The 25,171-nt window shown below is 56.8% G+C and overlaps 1 protein-coding gene across 3 annotated transcripts in view; it reads right to left on the bottom strand.

The window, feature by feature from the left end:
- Nucleotides 1-558: 558 nt before the first annotated feature.
- AKT2 (AKT serine/threonine kinase 2) overlaps nucleotides 559-25,171 on the bottom strand; it is a 30,109-nt gene continuing 5,496 nt past the window's right edge. For all 3 annotated transcript variants that reach the window (XM_038382112.2, XM_043501464.1, XM_043501465.1), the window contains 13 exons: nucleotides 13,694-13,834; nucleotides 11,171-11,299; nucleotides 10,439-10,550; nucleotides 8,583-8,736; nucleotides 7,623-7,754; nucleotides 6,923-6,988; nucleotides 5,945-6,013; nucleotides 4,916-5,038; nucleotides 4,012-4,140; nucleotides 3,164-3,378; nucleotides 2,532-2,619; nucleotides 1,717-1,819; nucleotides 559-1,042 (listed from right to left, as the gene is read on the bottom strand). In XM_038382112.2, the coding sequence (XP_038238040.1) occupies nucleotides 963-1,042; nucleotides 1,717-1,819; nucleotides 2,532-2,619; nucleotides 3,164-3,378; nucleotides 4,012-4,140; nucleotides 4,916-5,038; nucleotides 5,945-6,013; nucleotides 6,923-6,988; nucleotides 7,623-7,754; nucleotides 8,583-8,736; nucleotides 10,439-10,550; nucleotides 11,171-11,299; nucleotides 13,694-13,739 (1,446 nt within the window). In that variant the 5' untranslated portion in view covers nucleotides 13,740-13,834 and the 3' untranslated portion in view covers nucleotides 559-962. The remainder of the gene's footprint in view (nucleotides 1,043-1,716; nucleotides 1,820-2,531; nucleotides 2,620-3,163; nucleotides 3,379-4,011; nucleotides 4,141-4,915; nucleotides 5,039-5,944; nucleotides 6,014-6,922; nucleotides 6,989-7,622; nucleotides 7,755-8,582; nucleotides 8,737-10,438; nucleotides 10,551-11,170; nucleotides 11,300-13,693; nucleotides 13,835-25,171) is intronic.

Here is a 25,171-nt window from a genome sequence, read left to right as displayed (position 1 = left end):
CCGTGCGTGTCGTACACAGGTACCGCCGTGGGCTGGGGTTGGCTTTCCTCCGGCAAGAACCCCCACCCTTCCTGACACGTCACTTCCCAATGGAAAAAGCCGGCTTCTTCCTTAGTGCTCTTGTGCCGTGGGAGCCCTGCTGAATCTCCAAGTGCCCACCAGACTCCCTCCCCCTGCCGGCCCGCAGAAATCCACATGGCTCCAGCTGGTGCCCCTTTCCCAGCAGGTGTAAGGATGGGCTGCAAAGATGTAACAGGCAGAAGAGAAAACAGGAACCCAACCCTGGGGCTGGCGCGCCAGTGTTCCTTGCTGCACCGGAGCAATGAAGTAAACAGCAGCCCTCGGGCTGAGGGCCAACCCGCCGGGCTCTCAGCCTGCTGGGAGGGTTTACTGGGCGTCCCAGCGGAGATTCCGAGTGGCGTCTTACGTCACGTCCACACGGCATCACTCTCCGTGACCAACAGAAATCTCTGGACAAAACGGGCATCATTCCTTGCAAGTCAGTTTCGATTCCACAGGATTCCTCTCCAAGAACCTCTCCCCGGTCTTTGTTTTTTGGGTTATGGCTAGCTGACAACCCGGCCCGCTGGGCCCTCGGATGCTGGAGGAAGGCTGAGGGGCTCTCCCATGGGGTGGGGTGTCTTTAAAAGCTGTAAGCACTTCTAGGAGTTTAAAAATAAAGCCAACCCCATGGTACTGAACCAGCCAGGGTTTGGAGCTGCTCAGAGCCATGGAGCAAGAGCACTTCCTTCCTTTCCACGCGGCTCCAAACGGGGACCTAGAGTCTCCCCGCCTGCCCAGTGGTGTGATGCCAACCTGGCTGAGTTTCAAACAGCTGGGGCGGCTGCCCTGCAGCCTCCGGGGGCCGGGCTAGTGTGTGACCAGATTGCTGGAGAGAAATCCAAGGAACAAAACCAACAAGTTCTCCTGTGCTTGGAGCCCAAGTCTCTGCCCGCCACCGCCTATTCTCGGATGCTGGCGGAGTAGGAGAACTGGGGGAAGTGCGTCCGCTGATCGGCCTCCAGGGAGTCCATGCTGTCATCTGCAGACAAAGAGAGAAGCGGCTTATGGGGGGCAGGGGGGTGTCTCCAAGCACCACAGCACCCAGGTGGCCTTCAACAGGACTCATGCTCCTAAACCTCTTGGGTGCTTCCACAAATTGCCTCCAGAGAGCCTGTGCAACCCAAGATGCCCAGGAGTTGGGCTACATGGTGTTCTCTCTGCCTCCTTCCCACCAAGAGAAAGCCAGGGGCCCGGTAGGCTGGAACTGCGGAGCCCCTGCTCCCAACTCCCAGCCTGGGTCCCAGTCTACACTGGGGACCACCGTTCCCGTCTCCCTCCGCGAGCGGTTCTCGCCGTGTGTCTGAGCAGCACCCGGCAATACAAGGCCCTGGATCTGGGCTGGTCCTTGTGAGTGCTCCCAGAGTATGTGATCAAACCCTGCGTCCTGGGGCCTTTCAGCCGACATCCCTCCACGGATATCAGACATGCCACGTACAGCCCCGTGCACTCTGACCCTAGGGCAGCGCTGACGTCCTCACTACACAGTGCGGTGCCATGAGACAGTGGGTAGAGCTCAGGAATCCTGGCTTCCAGTCCTGTGCTTAGGCCACTAGACCAGCCAGGCTTCCCCTGCTTTCTGTGCTGGGCAGGGTGGAGCTCCCCACATTTCAGCCCCTCCCCAGAGCCCAGCGCAGCCAGCTCAGCCATACTCACATCGGTCAGGAGGCGTGATGGTGATCGACTGTGCTGTGAACTCGTCGTCAAAGTATCGCGTGTCGATCTCAGATGTCACTTGGGGCTTAAACGGCGGGACCAGCTGTGGAGCAAGAGAGGCTGACATCGGTAACAGGGAACGCCCACTGGCTCCCACCCTCCCCAGCACGGCAGCGCGGCTAGGTCTGCACCTGCCACGGAAACCGTCCTTCGGCTGCATTCCAGGGCCCAGCTACACCTCAGCTCACACCAGCCCCACATGGACACTCGCATGTCTGCTGAAAGGCAGCGTCAGCCAACCTGTTACACCGCGCGACGCCGCTCACCATCTGAAACCAGCCCAGGGACTGAGTCGATTTCCACTCACCCCGTAAGCTAATCCCGTGCAGCTCCACCTAGACCAACCCAAGAGAGGTTGCCGAGCAGTGACACCTGCCTGCCACATGAAGGGAGGTTCCACGAAAAGCAGGGCTGGCTTTAGACATGCCCCAACCCCTCCTCCCCCGGGTCTGCAAACTGATCACTGCAGCTCTGAACTAAGGCACGAGAAGCCGTGCAACTGAGCGGCCTAGGCCCTCATCCCGTGCCCACGCAGGGGTGTGTCTGCGACGGGTCCAGGCCCTCATCCCGGGCCCACGCGGGGGTGTAGCATAAGCTCTGCTCTGTGCTGATCAGGTGTAGCGAAGGGTGGGTTTTGCACAGCCTCACATGTACACTCAGTGGCAGCAGGCTGTTCTGAGAACTCTTCAGATAAGTGGTTCAGGGGATGAGAAAAAACCCAGGACCTCCACAGCAAAGAGGGTTCCCCCCCTTACCTTCTTCTGAACCACGTCTTGCCAGTTGATGGCCGTGAAGAAGCGGTGCTCCATCACCTCCTTGGCATCGTTCGGCCCTCCTCCTAGCCTGGAGACACAGAGCATCCTTACTCCCTGTCCCTTGCTCCAGGGCCTGGGCTACTTGCACTGGTTTCCAGGTGCGATTTTAAATCCATTTAGTCAGATGGTGCCAAAGGTCAGGGAGCCCCTTGTAAATCCACAGGATCCTGGCATGTATCAATCAGCAACACCGAAACCAGTGAGTCTACCTACACTCTCAGCCTGGCCTTGCTAGACCTTCTGTGTCTAGACTCCTAGAGTCCGAGGCCAGCGGGGACCACTGTGATTAGCTGGTCTGACCCCTCCAACCCAGGCCAGAGACCTGCCCAGAGAAGTCCCTAGAAGCTTTAACCCAGGTTCTTCTGGGCAGGAGTCAGAGGACACTTCACCTCTGGTCTGCACCTGCCATGGGGGATCTCCCGGTGCTTTCCCAGCCCCGACAGTCTCCATAGCGACCGACGCACCTGCCATGGAGCAGCTGCCACCCCGGGAGGAAGCCAGTGAGAGCCGGCGCCATGTGACCAGCTTGGGCCCAGTGAGCCCCTGGGTGCATGTGCCCAGCACCCACCCACCTCTGCTTGGGGTCCTTCTTGAGCAGCCCGGCCAGCAGGGCCTTGGCCTCGGGGCTCAGGGTGCGGGGGAAGCGGATCTCCTCCATGAGGATCAGCTCGAAGAGCCGCTCGTGGTCCTGGTTGTAGAAGGGGAGACGGCCGCACATCATCTCGTACATGACGACGCCCAGCCCCCACCAGTCCACAGCCCGCCCGTAGTCATTGTCCTCCAGCACCTGTGCGGGGAAAAGGGGGGGCTTGTGAGCTGCGGAGAGGAGTCCAGCCACTAGCTCCCCTCCCCTCCCAGAGCCGGGAGAGAACCCAGGAGTCCTGGCTCCCAGCCCCCCCGCTCTAAACGCAATAATCCATCTAGGCAGAGGGTTTTCCTTGTCAGCCTTGTTTCTACCTTGGAGTGGGGAACAAGCTGGCCAGAAACGGCGTGGAAGGACCCGTTCTGGCGCAGCCAGGGCCTCGTCCCAGCTGAGCAGCAGAGGGATTCTTGGACGCATCTAGGGGCCCTGCTGGCTGAGGTCAGGGCAATGCTCCAGTTTGTTAGGTATCTCTAACAGCAGCATTCAGCGCTGCCACCAACCTCCTGTTATACCCCACTCCCGGCCATAGGACATTGACCCTTCATCTATGGGCCTGGCCCAGGGGGCTGGGCCTGGGCCGGGCAGGCAGGATGCCTGGGTTCTGCTCCCTGGCTCGTCACTGTTCAGCTTGGCGAGTCACGTCCTCTCGCTGTCTCTCTCTCCCCCCACCCATGGTCTGGGAGCTCTTCGGGCAGGCACAGTCTCTGCCCACACAATGGCCCTGGCCTGGGTGGGGGTGGTGCTATCGTAATACACCTAATAGTGAAGGATCAATACCTCCGGGGCCAGGTACTCCGGCGTCCCGCAGAAGGTTTTCATGGTGGCGCCGTCCGTTATGCCTTCCTTACAAAGCCCGAAGTCCGTGATCTTTATGTGGCCGTCTTTATCCAGCATCAGGTTCTCCAGCTGAAAGGCAGAGAGGGAGTGAGGGGGTCAAAGCTCCGGTTAATTCCGCTTGCTCGTCCACATAGAGCTGAGACTGTGAACTTGATGGGGCACGGTGGCTAGTCTGGGGAGGGCCAGGGAAGCATAAAGATGCCACCAGCATCATTAGGCCTGGGTAACGATCAGCAAGTCAATCCTCATCAACCCCAGAGAGAGCACTGGGCCTGATGCAGCCCGTGAGGGATGCAGGCAGTCTGGCTGCATTCAGGAGCAGCCCAGAATCCCAGCCTGAAGCTGCCTCTCCTCGTGGGCACAGCCTCTGGGCAGAAAGGCGAGCCAAGGGCAGATCATCCAGAACATGGGGTTGGGTAAAAGAGGAAGTTTTAAATAACCTGCCACATGAATCAAGCGCTCACCAGACCGTACCGGGGGCTGGGATGGAGCCCTGAGAAACGGGGCCACTTGTAGCCAAGCCTCTGCTGAGTCCAGCCCTCAGAAGCAGGGACAGGAGCAAGGGGCCCTTGCCACCTGTTCTCCAGACACCTTCCTGCAGTGACGAAATCCAGCCAGGGCACGGCGCTGCTGAGACACTCACCGGCTGCCTGCGTCTCACTGGCTGAGCAGAGCAACGAGGGAACAGGGACCCAAGGGCGTAGAATTCAGTTTTTAAAATGCAAGAGCCTGGTTCCCAACGGCTCTGAGCACCGACTCCAGCTGCAGCCACAGGCGCTCAGCACCTCTGGAAGGCGGGAGCTGGCCAGAACCCGGGTGGACCAGCTCTTTGCCCTGACATTACCTTGATGTCCCTGTAGACCACGTCCCTGGAGTGCAGGTACTCCAGCGCCGACACTATCTCAGCACCATAGAAACGGGCCCGGTCCTCCGTGAACACGCGCTCTCTCGAAAGATGGAAAAACAGCTGGAAGAAAGGAAAACAGAGCGGGGGCCGTAAGTGCCGCAAGCAGCCAAACGAGGGCCAATCGCTCTGGCAGCTGCGGCGGCGAGAACGCCGACAGGTGCGCCCGACGCGCATTGCCTGGTACGTTGACAGCCCCCGAGGCGGGGAGAAGGCCTGTGGCAGGAGGAGGAGAACGTACCCGGAACCAGGCAGTTCAGAAAGGTTCCCTCAAAGACACTTGTGTTTCCCTTACCAAGGCCAGCACAGATCCTGCTGGGGGAAGTCACAGCAGAAGGCCAGCTAGTGACTGACAGCCGGCAGTGGGAACGCTGGCTGGGGGTGGCTGGTCAGTGCTGCTAGCAGGACAGTATCGTAGCCACACCTGCCACCCGCCCCACGGGACATGGGTAACAATCCCCCCTCCCCATAGTTGGGAGAATGGCGTTCTTACGGCTAGATGGCCAATCAGTGACAGCTGGGCAGGGAACCCAGGAGTCCTGACTAGCTGGGTCACAGCTCCTTACAGCAGGGCTAACACACTCCTGCCAGGGGCCGGGGCTGGCACTTCCTGGCAGCACAAGCTGCTGGCAAGACTGGAGAGCCCCCAAGTGAGATGATGGACAAGTTGAAATTCTGCCCTGCCGCAGAGAGGGATGGGGTGGGGGCCCAGTCACAGACATGGGTCGTCTTCCCGCTGACTCTTCTGTACCCCCCTAGCCCTCCTCCAGGCCCACAGGCCACCTCACCAGTGCAGGGTTCAGAATGGGCTCTTCTGCAACTCATGCTAACGGGTCAGCTCCCGAATCTCTCCTGTTCGCATTTCCAGCCTCAGACGTCCCCCCCCCCCTCGTCTGTGCCGCTGTTTGATTTTCACTTGGGGACTAGGTAGCCGGGCAGCACCCAGAGCACCATGCGGGCAAGACCCACCTCTCCTCCGTTGGCGTACTCCATCACGAAGCAGAGCCGGTCGTTTGTCTGAAAGGCGTACTTCAGCGCCTGCAAGAGTGGGAGTGACTGAGAAGAGGCGGCGACGGCTGCACGGTTCTGCGCTTCCTGAGACGGCAGCGGGACTACGGTGCTGTTACTCTGGCTCCCACGCCACGGAACGGCAGAGCTAGAATCCGTCTGCTGCCGAGCGGCCCGCCCTGCGGCCTCTTGGATGAGCGAGCAAGTCCTGCCCAGCGCAGGGCTTCTCAGCTGCCAGCGCCAGCATGGGACCAATGGCAGGAGCTGGGCACTCAGCATATTCATTTCCCAGTGGCCTCTGCACAGCCCTGGCTCGTGCTCCCTCCCAGGCTCAGCTGCCCTGGCGCCGACAAGCGAGAGATGAGCGCTCCGCACCCGGACAGCCAGCGCGCGGCGCCATTTAAAGAGCTGGAGGTTTGCCCCTCCCAGGGGGCACTTGCTGCACTGCTGATGGAGGTGACACTGTGAGTCTGAAGGATCTTTCAGGTTTAGGCTGGCATGTAAGCAGCCCACTTGCCCAGCTGGCACGGCTGCCCTGCCCGCCCGGAGACGACCCCGTCGGGGACTTCCCCGGCTGGCACGGCCACCCTGCCCGCCCCGAGACGACCCCGGCGGGGACTTCCCCGGCTGGCACGGCCACCCTGCCCGCCCCGAGACGACCCCGGCGGGGACATCCCCGGCTGGCACGGCCGCCCTGCCCGCCCCGAGACGACCCCGGCGGGGACATCCCCGGCTGGCACGGCCGCCCTGCCCGCCCCGAGACGACCCCGGCGGGGACATCCCCGGCTGGCACGGCCGCCCTGCCCGCCCCGAGACGACCCCGGCGGGGACATCCCCGGCTGGCACGGCCGCCCTGCCCGCCCCGAGACGACCCCGGCGGGGACTTCCCCGGCTGGCACACCCGCTCTGCCCGCCCGGAGACCCCCGGGGGGGATTTACCGTCAGGAAGGGATGCCTGCTGTTCTGCAGCACTCTACTCTCTGTAACCGTGTGCGCCACCTCGTCCTGCGGGGAGACAGACACCGCAGGAGATCAGTCACGCACTCAAAGCCAGCCGGCCATGCCGCCGAGCCGCAGCCGTTGGCCTTCGAGCTGGCAGGAGTGGACGGAATCCAGCCCTGGGGGGTGGCATTCATGCCCGAGGGGAACAGTGGCCAAAGCACAACGCTCACCGCTGGACAGCAAAGCGCAGGAGAACATGCTCAAGTCCCACTGAACTAAGTGAAGCAGGTGCTTAAGTGTGTTGCTGACTCAGCGCCCACAGTCCCCCCCACCCCCCGTTTATTGCTCTAGCCCTGAGGAAGCCCAGCCATGTAACAGCCCCCCTAGCGCCAGGTGCTGTACAAACACCACATGGAAAGACAGCCCCCGGCCCAAGCAGCTTACAGCCGAAGGCGGATGGAGACGGGTGAGCACATCCATTTCTAAGTCTTTGAAGCATAGGTGAGAATTTCTGCCCCTACTCCCAGAGGCAAACACACACACACACACACACAGGAGAAAGATGGATTGTGAGCCACAAACTGCAGTGGATGATGTTACCTAACAGCACACACACCTGCAGGTTTGGAAAACACCTTGTTTCAGACCCCCAAGCCCCTCCACACTGACCCTTCCCTCCCAGAATGGCCCTGCGTACCTTTGCGATGATGACTTCTTTCCGCAGGATCTTCATGGCGTAATAGCGCCCAGTGGCCTTTTCCCGCACCAGGATCACTTTGCCAAAGGTGCCTTTCCCCAAGAGTTTCAGGTAGTCGAAATCGTTCATGGTCTAGGAAGAAAGGCAGACGGGGGGAGGGTGAACGCTGCGGCAAGGGACGGCTGGAAGGTGGGGAAAAGCCGATCAACAAGCCCATCGAAAACCGAGGGGTTCTCCCGCCGGGGTAGCTAGTTATAAAAACGGTTCCGGCCTGGGTGGAAGAACGGCATGAGGTCAAGACACCCAACTACACCTCACTCCAGCCCTCTGGCGAGCACGGGGGGCAGTTTCACCCTGGCAGCTTAAACTAAGGTCTTGTGTGCTTCTGTGCCAACCGGCCAACCTCAAACACCATGACTACCACTTCCCTGCAGAACAGGCTCTTGTTCCAGACAAATATGTATTGTAGTGGCTAGAAGAGGGGCTTGCAGAAATCACAGGGCCAAGTCAATGGTTTCCCCGTCCCCACGGAAGAAGACCCCCAGGAGCTGACAGAAGATGACTGGCCAGAGAAAACGGAAGGGAACCGGTTTCAGACAAGTGTTGTGAACCACATGCAGCCTGGGGGAAAGAAATCACAGTGCGTTTCTGTCGCAGGGGATGGGTGTCCTGAGAGATCAGCCCCCATGAGGAACCTAGCTGAAGAACCCCCCCATCCCATCTCCCAAGGCTCTCCACGAGTGCGCAGGAGGACTTGGCCGGGGGACGTTAGCAGCTTGGAGCGAACAAATGAAAACAGGAACAGACCCAGCATCACGATGGCGAAGATCCTGACCTTTCCCAGACTGCGACCTCACAGTACAGCCAAAACAAGGTTTGGGGTCCCCCACCTCCTTCCCATCCTGCCCCCCGAAACCACGACCCCCCCGCTGAGAAACCTCAACACGCCAGCCATCTTACTGCTTTTGCCCGGGTCTTGGTCACGGCCACTTCCATCTCCTCAGCCCCGGTGGTGTCGGTGGGAGAGCCGCATTTGTAATCCATCGTGTCTTCTTCGGGCTCTTGGTTCTTTAAGCTGTTGGCAACGGTCTGAATGGCGTGCATCCATTCCTCCCTGTGGTGAGCACAGGGGTCAGCACGTGCCGCAGCTGGGCCCGGGCACCAGCACTGCCGTTTGCAGAGGGAGAACACGGCAGGAGCCGAGGGATGGACGGGTGCTTCAGCACCTCTGAGCAGGCCGGGTCTTGGCAGCTCGGATTCTGCGCTGCTTCCTCCTCCCACAGCAGTGACCCCGGGTCCCAGTGCTGCCCTGACTGATTTCAGCCTGGGCCTCCTCACACCCGGTTCGCACTCTGCCAGCGTGACCCATTATCCTCACTTCGCAGCGGACCTTTGCAATTAGCACGAACACAAAACTTCCCACTTGTTCCGGTTGCAAGAAGCCCCTGGCGTGAGGATGCGCTGTGCTCAGAGCAAGCAGCTCTTCTCACTGCTGCCTAGAGACCCCCTGGTCCCAAGGGGGACAGGGAGCCCCTGGGAACTAGCCGAGGAGAAGTCAAGCGGTGAACACAACTCACCACAATTCCCCCTCCGGCCAGAAGCCCTGTCAGAGCCCAACTTCGCTCACAAGGCTCAGCAGGGAGCCTGGCAGCCACACAGGGCAGCGCAGTTCAAACCAGCTAAGGGTGCCCACTCTGCCAGTGCTAGCAGTGCCCGAGGGTTCCCGAGCCATCAGTGGGGTTCCCCAGACAAAGCGCCTGCCGGTGGGGGAGGGTCTGTCAGATCAGCTGCTCAGCCTGCTTCAATTCCCCACGACCCAGCACCTCCTGGCATCCTTCACTCCGGTGCAAGGAGTGTGTCACACACCTGGTCTGCACTGCGGCCGATGGCCACGCATAACCAGGCCCCAGGTCAAAAGGCCAAATCCCACCCCCCCACACAAGAGGGGCAGGGGACCTGCTGTCCCAGCATGCAATGCTCCAAGGCAGGCCACGCCTGCACCCCTCAGGCTCCTTGCTAGTTCCTGTGGCAGCTCCCACGACCTGGACACCTCCACGCCAGCAGCTGGGCAGAGGGTGGGCGTGCATGGGGCCACCCCTGCCAGTGCACCTGCTTGCTACCGCTCCATTCCCTTACGGTTCAATGGAACCAGTGCACGCAAGCTGCAGGTCCCACGCCTGTCCGGGTGGCAGCTGGCATTGCCTGACCTCGCCAGAGCTCCCAGGGCAGCAGAGGCTGCGGGGCAAGGAGCTCACAGCCAGGCATTTCTAGCAGGGAGCTGGGACTCGCAGGAGAAATTCCAGCCTGCCACACAGGGGGTCTTTGCGGGGTCCTGGGGTACAGAGAGCCAGACAGAGTTCCATTTCCGTCCTCTCCCCTTTAATAGCTAGGCACGTCCCAGATGGAGCCGGAGGCCCCTAGCTTGGCCTTCCAGCGGAGGATCATGCGAACGCTCCTGCTTGGCACTGAAATCCTTCACATCCACGTTCCCACCCTCTGTTCAGACCAGAGCTGTTCAGTGCCATGCCCAGCATGCTGGGAGCCCCAGTGTCGGTCTGCTGGGGTCTAGGGAGGTGGACACATCCTTCTCCCTCTGCCCCCCTCTCCTCCTTGATGTGGGGAGAACATCTGCCTCTCAGCAGGTCTGGGAGGGCTGGCTGGCACGTGGCTGCCAAGGAATCTGAAGACAAAGAGCGTTCCCAGGGAGCCTGGCGCCCCCCCCAACCCCCGCCACCTGCCAGGCCCTGTGCTGAGTGATGGCCTGGAGGAGGCGGGCGCCCTGTGACACAGGTGGCAGTGTGCGGAGCTGCACCTACCGCTCTTCGGGAGAGTCCACATGAAAGGTTCTTTCGATGACAGTCGTCCACTGTAAGCACCGAATGACAAACGTGTTTGGCCGGGGGCGCTCGGTCTTCATCAGCTGACATTCTGGGGGCAGAGGGGGAGTGAGCGCGGGCGGAGTGCAGGCTGCCCCTGATTTCTGAGACCAGGTCCCCTTTGCTAACCCAGAACCTCCTACTCCGGCTCCCTGTTCAGCGCAGGATCCCATTAAAATACCTACCCTGCGTCTCTAAATGCTGCCTGTTGGCCTCACATACAGCACCCAACGCTTGGCGCCAGCCACCTCCCGGTGCCACCTCTGCAGCATGCCAGCTTCCTTTCAAAGATGGCAGCTGGCAGCCCGTCCACACCAGGGCTCTCAACTGTGCTAGCACTATGGGACTAAACCCACGCTAGTCCCACATGTGAGCGTTGGGCAGCTGGTTGCTATTCTTCCCCCAGTGACAGCGGGGCAGGCTGCCAGACAGGGCTCCGGGGCGGTCACGTCAGAGACCCGCAGCGTGAGAGGGGAACACAGCTGCTGGACAAGCCGTTCGTGGGGTACTAACGTCGGGCACCATGGACCAAAGCTCCTGGAGACTGAACTCTCCTCTCGGCTTCAGAGGGGACATGGGCACCATGAGAAGGGGGCCATGCAACTGCTGGGAGAGACATGGACGTGTCCCTAGGGGACCCCCTGCACCTCTGGGTTTAGCCGGCAGACGCACCTGCAACCGAGAAGTTGTTCAGAGGTGGCAAGCTGTGATCAGACGTCTCGGGCCGCTCCTTGTAGCCGATGAAAGAGCCGTCGCTTTTCAGAAGGAAGTACCTGGGTCTCCATGTTTTAATGTACTCCCCTGGAACAAAACCAAATTATGCCTGGTGTTATTTCATGCCTCGCTCTGTCCCTTCACTACAGAGCCCGCTTCAAACCAGCTCCCACCCCGACTTCAGCACCTGAGCCACTGTCCTGCTCTTGGCAAGGCCCGGGCGCAGCGAAGAGCCAGTGAAGGGACAAACCGCCGAATTTCATTGGAGACACTCCAGAGACTCAAAGGCTCACAGTGCTCTCAGCTCCCCACAGCCACTTCGGGGCTTTAGCGGCAAGAGGCTCACACAGAGCCAAGGACACCGAGACCGCAGCACCGGGCCTCCCAAGGGTGGGAGTGGTTCTGCGCCGGCCATGCTGGGCCAACACTTGAGACAGATGCTTAGTGATGAAATGAGGGTCCTTTAAGGTATTTCAGGGGTAACGTCTGGGGAACCTCCAAACACCTGCTTTTTCCTTTGGGGCCCCTGTGAATCCCAGTAAGGCAGGTAAACAGTCTTATTTCCCAGGGAAGCCCACCCAAACGCAGGCTAGTGAAGTGGCCTGCCCAAGGCTCACAGAGGGAGAGTGGTGAAGCTGGGAACAGACCCAGGAGTTCTGGCTCCCAGGTCCCGGCCCTGACGTTAGCTGATACGTTCGCTCAAGCGGCAGCCATGGCCAAAAGCGGCCGGCTCTGTGGCTGATTTAAGGGATATGGCACCCCACACTGAAGCATAAGCTGGCAGCACCAAAATCAGCCTGACTCTAGCCTCAGCCCCTGGTCCTGGCACACCATGCCAAGTACAGAAATAGCACTGAATCCTGACCCCCTGCTCTGTCCCTGGCAGAGTGGAGACATTTGCTAGACCCAGAAGCCCTGGGCACGCCACTGGAATAATGGGAGCCAGCCAGGATCTGTCCAAGCTGCAGGGCCGCCAGCGCCTGCTCCCGAAAGCGCTCAGCAACCAAGGAAAACACAGGCCCACCTTCAGCATCTCTATAAATAACCCCCTGCACAGCTGCTGCAAGGCCCCTGCACTCTAGAACACTAAAAATAAAAGCGACCGCTGGCACGGGGTCCTAGCGCAGAGCCACCCAGGAGGGGATGGCAGAGACGCTGGCCTGGAGGACATGCCTGGCAGCTCCAGGAGTGAAGCCATGCCAGCCACACCCGGGTTGAAAGCACAATTGTTGCTAGCACCACTTTTCCAGCCCCTGTTCCAGGGTGCAAGAGGCACTAGCAAGCCCTGCTCTGGGCACACGCTGAGGCACTTACCATGGGTCTCAGAAATAATCTTTTGTCCGCGCTGGCCAGGGAAACGGGCAAATTGAGCCTCAGCCTGACCACTGGCACTGGATCTAACCGTGCTGCGAACAGGCCCCGGGACAGAGCTCCCTGTGAGTGCTGCAGTCAGATCGAGCTGTGGGCCTGCTCCCAAGCCCACAGAAGCCAGTGGAAAGACTCCTGCTCACTTTGGCTCAGGCCCTAGCTTCAGAAAATGTAGCACAGCCTGGCGAGACAAAGCCTGTGCCCAGCTCAGGGCAGGGCTCCTGTCTCTGTCTGAGCGCCCTTCCACCCCACGCTCTGGGGGTCTGTGTGCTGCAGGGGAAGGGGAGACTGAGCAGCTGAGTGACTGGAAACCAGAGCCTTCCTTTGTTCCAGCAGCTGCAAGGGGCAATTGCCCACAGTGCCCGAAGCCGAAGGGATGTCACTAGGCCAGGCACAGCCCTCAAACAGCTTCCCCTTCTCCACCAGGGAACACAGAGCCTCTGCCCCACGCCGCCTTCCTGCAGCAGGAGGTTGCACCTTCCACTCGGGGCCACCCTGATCCCTCAGCACAGCACGGCAAGGAATCACCCCGGACCTGCCCATGGCAGACGCTGCTCCGGAAGTAGATTCCCTGCCCAAGGCATGACGGAGAGGCCAGACTGGCCAGGAGATCCGATGAGAGGAGGCAGGACATTGGCCTGTCATTCAGTTGCAGTTACAGCTTGGCTTTCAGAGTGCTGTCCCTTACGGAGGGCAAGGAGGGCAAGCTACCTGCTGTTGGAATCAGTGGGTCAGAGGAGAGCTGCATGAGCCCTGCCACCCTGGGCGAGCAGTCTTTGCACTCTCCTCTTTCAGGATTACAGCAAGCTTATCTGCAGGGCTCAGAAAAGGCTTGCAGCCGCTGAAAGCAGTGATGCAAACAGCTAGGGCTTGGGTTCACAAACAAGTTGCAGCAGTTCAAAAATCAGATTAGTTCAGCAAGTGCAAACACCTGTGTAGCCACACTTACATCAGTTTAAAACAATTCACAGGGCAAACTAAACCAGCATAGGCCAGTTTAAACCCTACCAGAGTATCCACACACAAAACTGCACCGGTTTAAAACCCCACCTATAGTTAGGCTGGTATGATTGTGTGCCCCCAGCATGCACCACCTTCGGGTGGGATCCTTACCTCTCTTGTGCAGCCAGCCCTCTTTGACGACTGACACTTCGTTCATGTTGGTGCCCCAGCTCCCGGCCACCTCTGCAGGGCAGGACAAGGAACCAGGGTAACGCTGCCAGCTGTAGGAAAAGCTGTGGGTGCAGTGAGCGTCTGTAGGAGAAAAGAGGCCATTTGCCATCGCAGAATTCACTGGACGTCCAGACATAGCTGTGGACGGAGCTCCTACAAATGCCGCCACCAAAGATCCAGTGTCGCTCGCCATGGGGTCCGAATCCGCCCCCCTCCACCCACAGGACTGAGCACACGCCAGCAAGAGTCTTCACACCAGTGCCTGCCCCCGTGAGCTTACAAACCAAACCAAGAAGGCAGACAAAGAGCGGGGGCACAGAGAGGTGATCGGACATGCCCTTCCTCTGGCCCCTCAGTGCCCCCTTCTCCACACCGTGCAAGGGGCGAAGCACACAGACGCAGCTTTCCTCTGAAGACAGAAAGGCAGCATCAATAGGAAACCGCCCCCACACTGGGTATCATTAAAAACTCCCCCGCTACATTGCTGTGGTCTCCGTAAACACAGGCCAGGGGAATCAGAGCCCTGTTTGCAGGGAGAGCCCAGCTACCTGCTCAGGCAGCCAGCGAGGTGTTTACCTCTGTTTCCAGCGACCCTTATCTCCCCACAGCACCATGTGCTACCATCACTAATGATAAAAAGCCTTGGAGATAAGAGGCACTAATCGCACATGCTCAGATCAAAGATGCTGGTGGGGAAAACACACATGCTCCACAGGCAAGAGCCCTTACAAAACAAACAGCTGGAGAAAAATTAATCCAAGTCACCTGACAGGACTTGCAGGGCGGCAGGCAGGAAGGGGGGGGGAGAGGGGGCGGCTGGAGGCAGCAGGGCTAGGGATAGTCTTGGAACCCCAGCCCACGCTGGACGGGCGAGGCTGTGGCTGGCACAGAGCCAGGACCATTGCCAGAGAGCGCTTGCCATCACTTCCGTTTGGGTGCTGAGAAGTCTGTTGTGCAGGCTGGTCAGGAAAGCTCCTGCTGGCAACCGGGTTGAATCACCCCAGCGCTGATTCCAGGTCCAGGCCTCTGCACTGCTCCCCAAGGGGGAGTTCGGGGATCACCCCAGCCCAGGGTTTGACACCTGTGCTGACAGCGCCCCGTGCCAAGCCCTCTCCCTCTCGAGCGCAGCCTGGCTCTGGGAACAGACCACTAGTGATGGTGCATGAGGATCACCAAGTGCTGGGAGTTCCCAGGCTGCTTGGCATGCCTGCTGGATCTATTTTCATTCCAGCAACCCAGGAGCCTGGCAGCTCCCGGCCCCAATGCCAGGGCCCCGCACTGCAAGAGCTCGGCCATTGGGATCAGCGTGCTGAACGCTCGGCCGGGGAGCCGCTTGGCCATTCGCTCCACGATGGAGTGGCGAGGCAGGGAAATCAGGATGCTCCAGGAGAGGCGACTGTATCACTCGAACCCGTGAAAGGGCGCTTCCCTAGCCAAGGCTGGAGCCCAGCGCGGTGTAGGGTCATGAGACCCGCGCAGGAAGGTAAAAACATACAGGCACAATGGCGGGTTTCCACGGCCCAGCAACAGCACCATCGGCTCCTGGGTCTCCAGTCACTTTGGGCCTGGGCCTTCCTCCCCATGCCATGCCTTGGACCTGCCTCTTCAACTCAGCACCACACCAGGCTGGTGGAGCCAAGGGATCCTCTCACCCCACATCAGCGATCAAAGCGTGACAGGCTCACTCGCCCCGGACTAGCTACTTCGGTTGAGTGACGGCGCAGCGTGAGCCACCAAAGCTGGGAAGTTCACACGCTGTGCTTCAGAGTCCTAGCTCCGCCCAAGCTAGCAGCCCTGGCAAACAGCAGGACTGAAGTAGGAAAAGTACGCACGATGGTAATCGGAATGACAGGACTAGAATGAACAGAGACAAGGGTTGAAATAAAACTTCAGGTCACTAGAAAGGCGGCTATCCCAGCGTTGCAAGGTGTAAAGCCCTTCTAGCCCGGGCTATTTCTGATGTCCTAGCATATCCGTGCTTTCCTGGAACCACTCAGGAACAGCAAAACACAGAACACCCCGCTAATTTTCAGCACCTGTTGTGCTGCTCACTTTCTCCTTTCCTTACAACTCACCTGCACCTCATGCGGGACTCACCATCCTGCTTCTCCCACATCCCTGCTGCCATCTGGGGATGGGAAGTTGGGGAGGGAAGTTCACGTGGAGAAGCAACAGGTGAAATGTCACACCACCAGCTGTCTGCTTTGGTTCCAGGGCTGCCTGAACAGGAGCAAATGGAGCTGGGACAGTTCCCCAGAAAGCTCCAGCCCATTCAGCGGAAGAGATCAGATCACCTGTTAAGAGTTCCTTGGTGTCGAAGGCCAGTTGGAGCTTGGGCACGCTGCCCCCTCGCCAGCTCTCCTATTCAACTCGAGTGCCCTCCAGTGTGCACCCCTCTTGGGAACTGGGGTTCCTCATTCGTGCTTTATCACGGACATGCGTCGCCCACTCTCTGCTGGCTGGGCTGAAGAAGGGATCCTACTTGTCCTGTTTTCCTCGGAGATCTGAGGAAAACGCTTGGCCAGCGCTCTCTCCGCTCCCATCTCTGCAGCCTGTCCTCCCACTCGGGAGCGAAGCCCACACATCTGGACTCACCCAGAACAGCCAAAAGAAAAGCTGGTTGGCCACTGGGGTAACTGAGGTTGGAGATCAGGAGACCAAAACTCGCCCCATAAGACCAAACTGGCAAATGCTGAAGAGACAACGTGTAATATTGCCACCCAATGCCAGGCCAGCCTGTGGGCGTACACAGAGCAGGCGGCTGTGCCGATTTGGAAATAGCCGACAGGCACTTTAGCAATATTTAGCCCTTGGCAATCACAGGGGCTTTTCAAACAGATCTGCCAAACTCCTGAGTGAGGCACCCCGGACACAGGCAAAGAGAGCCGGAGACAGGCCAGTGTGTTTGGGAAGGGATTGGCCTAAGGCCTGAGCGGGTGGCGGCCAAAGGGCCGGACTCCAGCGCTCAAAGCTTCCAGTTCGATGCTCCGACTGTGTCCCTGGTTTTACAGAACGGAACGTCAGAGAATTATGATCCACACACCAGCAGACAGTGAGCGGGCCAGGCGCGGGCTGCATGCAGCCACAGAACTGCCACACTTCTCCCCGCGTGCTCCACGTCTGAGCTAAATAAACCCCGCACAAATAAGACGGTTTAATCTACATGTATTTTCATTGGCAAAACTGAACAGAAGCAAGACTGGGAGAAAGACGACATCACTCTGACCCCAGCAAGCAAGTTTATACAGAACTACTATTGCAATCCTAGCTAACAAACAAAGCCAGCGTTGCAACTGGATTTCACTCATTTACATAACAGTGCTAAAGGTCCAGCAATAGCAGCATCTTCCCATCTTGTGAACTGTGGCACAGAGGACCCTGTCTCGGCATAAGACAAGAGAGAGAAGCCACTACAGCTGCTTACCCCAGATGCTTCCGCGCAGCGCAAGTGCGAGGCTGCAAACACATACTCGGGTCTTCCTCCCGCGCAAGGCGAAAGGTATTTGCAATAGGCTAGAATGCAGATGAATGGACAGCAGCTGGAAAGACAGAGCCATGTGATTAGGGGAGAGTAAACAAAGGGGTAAGACCCAGTGAACCTGGCGGCATATGGAGAGGCTCGATTTCCAAAAGGAACCATCCCCTTGCCCAGACGGCTTCAGAGGATCCTGTTGGCACCAGAATGTAACCCCTTCTCTGAGTGACCTCGTTAGAGGTGTCCTGTTGGTCTGCCGAGAAACCGCCAGGGAATAGTTTATAATAAACAATGTGTGGGTGAAACAGGCCAGACCAAGACCGGTGGCTTACTGCACCCTTGACAGAAGAACTGACTTCCTGGAAGCGCTCATTCGTGCCTCTTGTCTTCCCCACCAGCGACTTCTTTGGAGTTAGGCAGAGAGGTGGCGTCAAGCCCACAGCCTGGCTGGGCTCGCTTTGATTTAATAATCCCTAGCTTTTCATCCAGACAGTTCAAAGCACTTTACAAAGGAGAAAAGTAGCATCATCCCTGTTTGTAGAGGGGAAACTGAGGTATGGGGACAGGAAGTGGCTCGCCCACAGTGACCAGTGAGCTAGGAACAGGACCCAGGTCTGCCGAGTCCCAGTCCAGAGTTCCATGCAGTCCTCCTCTTAAATTCCACTAGCACCACCGGTCAGATGAACAGCAAACATGGATCCTCACCTACCAGTAACATGCCCTTCACCTGGTCATCTCCAAGCGCAGGAGGTAACATTACCTCCATCCTAGGGCCGCAGGCCAAGGCAAGGAGAGGCTACAAAGCAACGTACCTCCAAAAGGAGCCTGGAGCTCAGGACTGAGCAAACGCTGTGGCTCTAGCTAGAGACAAGATGAAATCCCAGCATAAGCACAAATCTTAGCAGATTAACAACCATATTATCAAGGGCTGGAATTTCTGTAGGGTCCTGCAGGTTCTCGGAGTGGCCACAAAGCCTGCAAACTGCCAGCTGTTACGGGTACGCCCGCCAAGAGAAGCCATGTGGGGAATGCCAACAATTCAGAGGAGCTGGGAGCGATTCTGAGCCTGCAGGTGGCGAGCACTGTGGGACATGGCGCAACGGTGAGGATCCACCTTCCGGCGAACATCACATGCCTTTAATGGTGACTAGATCACCTGTATTTGTGACTGCTGCATGCTCAGACCAAGCTGGAGCCAAGAGAACAGCAGAGACAGACCAGACCTTTGCAGATAAACCCTGGCTGGCTCTGACCCAGAGGGAGAAAACTAAACCTTTCTCCAGCTGTCTTCAGTGTAAGGCCACGGGGTCTGGGAATGCCCCCATCAGATGACACAGGGTAAAGTTTTCAGACAGGTCAAAGTCACTTATGAGCCAAAGCCCCATTGACCTTCCTGCTGACTCCTCACTAATTTCGATACTTCTGAAATGTCTCCCCCTAAGTCTCTTCCCTGAGGAGTTTGCAATCTAAGAGCGGCTCGGATCGACCCATCACCTGACCCACCCTCAGCAGCTCCGCAATAAGTGCCATCAGAGCTCAGGGTTCCACACACGCTCCTCAGGTACAGAACAAGCAGTGGAAAGTGTCGACGTTCGGCAGCATCCTGAGAGCTGAGCTGATCAGCTTACCCCTGGGGAGCATTATGCCCCTTAGCACAAGCAATGCTCGGGACGTTTGGAACCCACCCTGGGATTCTGTGACTTTACTGGGCAGCCACATGCAATGAGACAGAGTAAAGTGATGTCCAGGCAGGCAGCATCCCTGCTCACACGCGCCAGCTCTCGCCTGCCAGGACAGCAGCGAGACTGACCCTGTGACCTTTAGAAATAAGTGAGGAGAAGCCAGGCAGCACAAGCCTTGGAGCCTCAGGGGATGCCATCACTTCACGGTGGCCACTCGAGTACTTCTTCAGACTCCGAACTCAGCGCTGGCCAGGGCTGAGGGGCTCCTGCAGGAGAGCAGGTGAGGAGCCTTTCACCTGGAGGTCACCAGCTGGAAACCAAGTGAGCTCAGCAGCAGCCAGGCCGGCACTGCCATCCAATGGCAGGCTGACGGGCTCCCTCGGAGGGCCAGACTTGCCAGTCACCTCATGGAGCGGGGAAGGGCTAAACGGGCTAAAGTACCTGAGCTCCTCCTGTCCTCCTCTCTCACTCACTCACCCACACACACAGCTCTGACCAGCACATCTCGGAGCGCCTCGGGGGACCCCATCCCGGTGCATGCATAAGCTTCTCCCTGCTACTACAAAGGCTGTACCCTGAAGATTTTGGGCCCCAGGAGGGTCAATCCAGCACCTTCCCTTATCCGTCTGCTCACTTTCACTAGATCAGCTTCCCCTGCCCCCCCAGTTCCTTGCCGGGGAACAGCCAGAGCCCAACAGTGGTTACAGTGCCACCAGAGATGTCTGGAGTCTTAAGCTGAAAATCCATCTCAGGGTATAAGGACTGCCCTCCCTAACCAATCCCTGAGAAAGCCACGCTGGCTTGTGGCACTAAGTGTAGCTCACCAGAACCAGCACGTGAAGTGGCTGAGTGAGAGCTCCACTTCGGGGCCTGCCTTCTGGGTGATCAGAAGTTTCCCTGATGGCCTGGAGACAGGAATGGGCCAGGTGTGAAAGGACGGCTCTTCTGAGAAGTCTCACTTCAGCTGCATGATGGAAGGAGTGCCCAGTGGTTAGCACGCTAGTCGAGGGCTTGGCAGAGCCAGGTTCAAGTCCCTGCTCTGACGCCGTCTTCCTGTCTGACCTCAGCGCACCAGGGTTTCCGTTATTCAGCTGGTCCCCAGGCCCAGTGGAGAAAAACCTGTCTATTAAAGATGGTGAGTTGCAGACTTGCTGCGGCCCCGGGGCACCAGAAACACCAGAGAGAGGCAAGGGACAGCAAACAGGCAGATGCAGCAGGGACTGACCTATCGATTTTCTGACCAAGCCTTCAGTGCTTTAGACCCTTGCTCTGAATGATCAGTCCGGAAGGTCACAGGTGCCCGGGTCGACATGCATGGACAGCACCTGTGTCCGCAGAGCCCTGCCCTCCGGCAGAGATTCTGCACAGGACTGGAATGCAAACAGCATGGGTTTGGGGGGGCTGGGGCACTAGGCCTTGCGGACACTCCCACAGAAAGCTGGGTTCACTGGAAATAAAGCCATTGGTTCAGCGACTTTGAGGCTGGAGGAACCATTACATTGAAGAGTCTGACCTCCCGCTCAGCACAGGCCAGAAAACTGCCCCCAGGCATTCTTGCTTCCAGCTGGTTGAGCGGGAGCCAATCTAAATGAGCAGGATTTTCGATACTGCCTCTCTGTGCATTTTCCGAGCTAAGGTCCAGGAGACCAGAGCATCACCCCTTGGGGAGGTCGATCCTTCACTCGGGCCCTCAATTTCTGTCAAATGGAACTTACATTAGGAACCTAACCTCCCTGAGCAGCACTGGAAGGGTTAAATACTTGCAAAATGCTCTGAGATCCTTAGCTAGAAGTAAAATATATTCCATATTCATGGAGGACAGGTCCATCAATGGCTACAAGCCTAGAGAGTTAGAGACAAACCCTAAAGCTCCAACGGCCAGAAGCTGGGACTGGATGCCAGGGGATGGATCACTCCATAATTGCCCTGTTCTGTTCATTCCCTCTGAAGGTCAGGCTTGACAAAGCCCTGGCTAGGATGATTTAACTGGGACTTGGTCCTGCTTTGAGCAGGGGGTTGGACTAGATGACCTTCTGGGGTCCCTTCCAACCCTGATATTCTATGATTCTATGATTCTATGAAGCATCTGGCACTGGATTGATTGGTGGCTTTAATGTCAGAGGTGGGGCAGGAATCAGCTCTCAGCAGCAAAGGGCTAATACTCTGTGGTGCAAGGAGAGATCTTGAAGAGAGACTGACATAAAGCACTCTACAAAGAGGGGCAGAGTGGAGCAGCTCAGATGCAGACAGGTCTGCTACAGACTAGCCAGAAGGGGTCTCTGCTCGGTACCATCATACTGGGGCACTGTGGGGAGCGATGCTGCCGCTCAGACCCAGCTCTGGTCCCCCCGCCCCTGCCCCAGAGGGGGCAGGGAGGCCATTCTGTTGACTAGCTGGCTGTGAGACTCAGCTAAGTACACACTAGGTTGTTTACTCCTTTCAGGATGTGCAGAACGGGGAGAAGCAGAGGAGTGGCTAGGATGGAAGCGTATAAAGCAAAGCTCCCCAGCAGAGAACAGTCCTAACATGTCGGGACCCACACAAGACCCCAGGCTCCCTGCAGAACCTTGGGGTGGCATCCCGTGCCAGGGGAGCCGTAAGCATCCCTGGGAAAACGCCCCTTCTCTTCTCAGGCACCCGCCCAGCCTGTCTGCGGATGGGCACAGCCCCTCCCCGGGTTTACGTTTGACAGACACTGGAACAAAAGGCTCAATGAACATTAGTTATTCCACTTGGTTGTCTGACATCTGACATCCTTTGGCAAACCTCTCTGGTGGCTCAAGAACTGCAAACAAGTGCTTATTCCATCCGATCAAATGCACATATACACCATGGATTTGGCTTGCTGGGCCATACCGACATCCCAGCGGGAGCTGGGAGATCCCAGGGAGATCATCTGTACCGTTCAGGTACACAGCAGAGTAGAGGGATGGGCGAGCCATGTACACTGGGGCACAACCCCCCCGAAAGACCCAACAAGTAGCTCTGCCATTCCACACAGCGAGGGATGAGTTTTACCCTGTGCGCGCGCGAGACGGTTCAGTTCACCACACGTCACCACATCCTGTATTTCTGCCGAGTCTAGTATTTTGGCTGGTCAAACATCAACAAGAGAAAAGGAGGCCCCCGAAGTAAGAGAAAACCACATGTGCCGGGGTGACAGAGCTCCAGCCCCAATGTGGCCTTGATTTCACCTTTGAGATATGTGAAACGGGCTGCGTTCACCTGTGTCAAAAGATGCCTGGTGGGGGCGACAAGGGGGTTCCCAGTGACTCATTGCTGGAAAACAAGCTAGAGGGAAATAACACACATCTATAGCTTCTCCACTTAACATGCAGCTCCTCCTGCCTCAGCGCGCTCCTCGCTGCGCCGGCTAGTCTGGCAGAATAAGATTTCCCGGAGAACGTAGGTTATTAGCATGACTGGCACTAGGCACTACAATAGCACGGCCAGGTCTCAGAGGGGCACTGTACTCATTGCCCCAAAGCACCTACAATCCAAACAGACAAAACAGAGGCAAGATCACGACCCCCCCCCTTAGTTGCCAGAGGGAGAACTGAGGCCCAGAGGTTTAAGTGACATGGGAAGAGCACGGCAGAGTGATGGATGAACCCAGATCTGAGTTTTACTCTGGTAGAGGCTTAATCACAATACTGATCCACTGTATTTCATTCTGTAGCCAAGTTTTTAAAAAAAAACAAACAAACAAGTTTTATGTAGGGACCACGTCCGATCTGAGAGTCAGGACTCCTGTGTTCTATTTCTAAAACCACTAGTGGCTTTGGCAAGTCACTATACCTCCATGCCTCTCTTTCTCCAGCTGTAAAATGGGGATAGTAATTTCCCTAGCTCAGAGAGATTACAAAGTCTTAAGTCAGCCTGGAACAAAGCGCAGGATCGTGGCCTTCAATATCTCAAAAGCACCAGGCTCCTGACATGAAAGGTGCAAAGGAAATATTAGTTGTTGTGTTGTTTGACTTAATACTTAAGCTGTACCAAACTCATGAGCCCAGTGGATTTTTTTTTTTTTAACCGTAAGATAAAGGATAAGCAGCCCTGCCAGCACAAAGCATTCTAAAACCCTGAGAAAGGCCTGCCAAAAATCATGGAATTGGTTTAAGTCACACAAGTATACAAAATAACAGACATTGGGTTATTTTGATTTGCTTTCTGAGTCATGTTTTCAAATGCTTCTCCAGAGCCACAAGGGCTAGGAACTTATTTTAGTTTAAATGAAGGCCAAGATAATCACCAAATTTTGACTCCAGGAGCTGGGGATTGATGGATCATGGCAAACCTCACAAGAGTTGGCAGCATTGTATGAGAACCCCACATCTTATGGAGATTTCACTACTCCCCAGCGCTGAGTAGGGCTGTTATAGGCACTGTTTGCTGTTCATGGTAATACAGTCAACATGAAATAGAGGTAAACATCAGCACACAGCCCGGGACAAGCAGAATCTGAGCCTTCCATTCCATCACTGAGCTCCATCAAACATCACTTCCTGGAAGCCTGAAACAAAAATCTTTCATGCTTTCATTTTGTAACCCCCCTGAAAAACCACAGACTAACCCAAGAGAAGAAAAAAAAAAAAAACAACAGGCCACACTACAGGTTCACCTGAGGTCCCGATTAACACCTTGCAGAAACGAAAGCCACACTGATGGCTTGTTTGGATGTCACCAAAGCACTGACACTGAGCGTGATCACTAACAGCAGCTTCAAGCGAGACCAGGACGCGCATGCTTCCCCTTTCTCTGTCACGAATCTGAGCATTAGCATCACGACTAGGCAACTAGGAGACAAAGCAATTCCTGCAGCACATCTCCAGCAAGTATACACACTCCTTTTCCAACAGAAATCCGAGCTGCAAACAAAGGGCAGATTTAAGAAACACTTTAGACATACGTATTAATCACCCCATTTATATGGATGAGATAACTGAGGAAGAGATCAAGTGACCTGACAAATTCATAGGGAGAGTTAGGCCTTGTATCTTCAAAGTTGATTCAGTTTAAAAGCATAATTTTAAACTGGTCTCATTAAATTGACGCAAACTCCAGTGTGGACATTCTTAATTAGATTTAAACGCGATTAATTAGATTTAAATCTAAATATAGATTTTTCTTAACTCTATTCCTAAAAATCGATACAAGCAGAGTTTAAGAGTGTTCACAGAGGGGTTTGCACCCCAGTTCAAAGTCAAAGTGGGGCAACTCTGATACCAGACAAGGCAGCAAAGTCAAAGCCAGCCTTTGAACTTCAGAGTTCACAGCTCTTGGCTCTAGGTTTGCTTCACCACATCATGCATCCAATTATGGAAAATATATAAATCTGCCTCCACCAGACAGATTGCAGGGATGGGTGCAGACATGTGCAAAAGCCTGATGGAATCCATGTCAAGCCGTACGTAGGGGCAGGGAGGATTTCTGTCTCAGAGTAAGAAAGGCGGCTCAATACTGAATAAAAGGAACGTAACACGGATGCTTTCTTTTGGAGGCAGAAGCTTGTCGCCCAGCGGCATCCCTGGATCTACACAGCTAATACTTGGCACGTCTGCTTCAGCTTGGCATTCCCTTGCTGGGGTTTAAAAGCTGCTTGGGCACCTAGCTGCACATGTTGCAGAGGGATAAGTCGCTGCTCCTCACTTACTGCCAAACAGCCCATACTCACTTCCAGGCAGTTGCAAAGCCTGGCATGAACTTTACAGAGGGGGAAGATGCTAAGAATAAAGGGATATCTGCTCACTAGCGAGAAGCAAGTCACTGGAGGTCATGGCTGCAGCATCAGCTGAGTCATCGGACGGGGCAGGAATGACAGATGCCAACAACTCTCAACAGGAAATGTACAATAGGCTGCGAGCTGGGGGCAGGCATAAGAGGGGCTAAGGAAGCTCTTTGACTAACACAAAGGAGCAGCCCCTCCCCTCTCGGCGTCCCTAGGAAGCAGAGGACACTGCTTCGCGGATTTCTCAAAGTCTGCAGAGAGTCACTTTCCCCGTTCGAACCCTCCTCCGCAGCCCAAGGCAGCTGGAGACGCTGCAGAGGGTTGGTTCCGTTTCTTGACCCAGACAGACAGCGTCAGCACATTTCACCCTAAGGGCTGAGAACACAGGAGCTCAATCCCACAGGTGGGGAGCCACTCCTGGCCATCGGCAACCTGGAATTCCACAAGCAACTTCCATGGGACTCAGAGGTCTCTGGACCCACATGCCTATGTCTGCAAAAAAGCTTTGATGTTAAACATTCCAAGTATTACTC

This window comes from Dermochelys coriacea, chromosome 23, assembly GCF_009764565.3.
Source record: "Dermochelys coriacea isolate rDerCor1 chromosome 23, rDerCor1.pri.v4, whole genome shotgun sequence".
Lineage (NCBI taxonomy): Eukaryota > Metazoa > Chordata > Testudines > Dermochelyidae > Dermochelys > Dermochelys coriacea.
The sequence above is the reverse complement of the archived record's forward strand: the minus strand, read 5'-3'. Positions and strand labels throughout refer to the sequence as shown.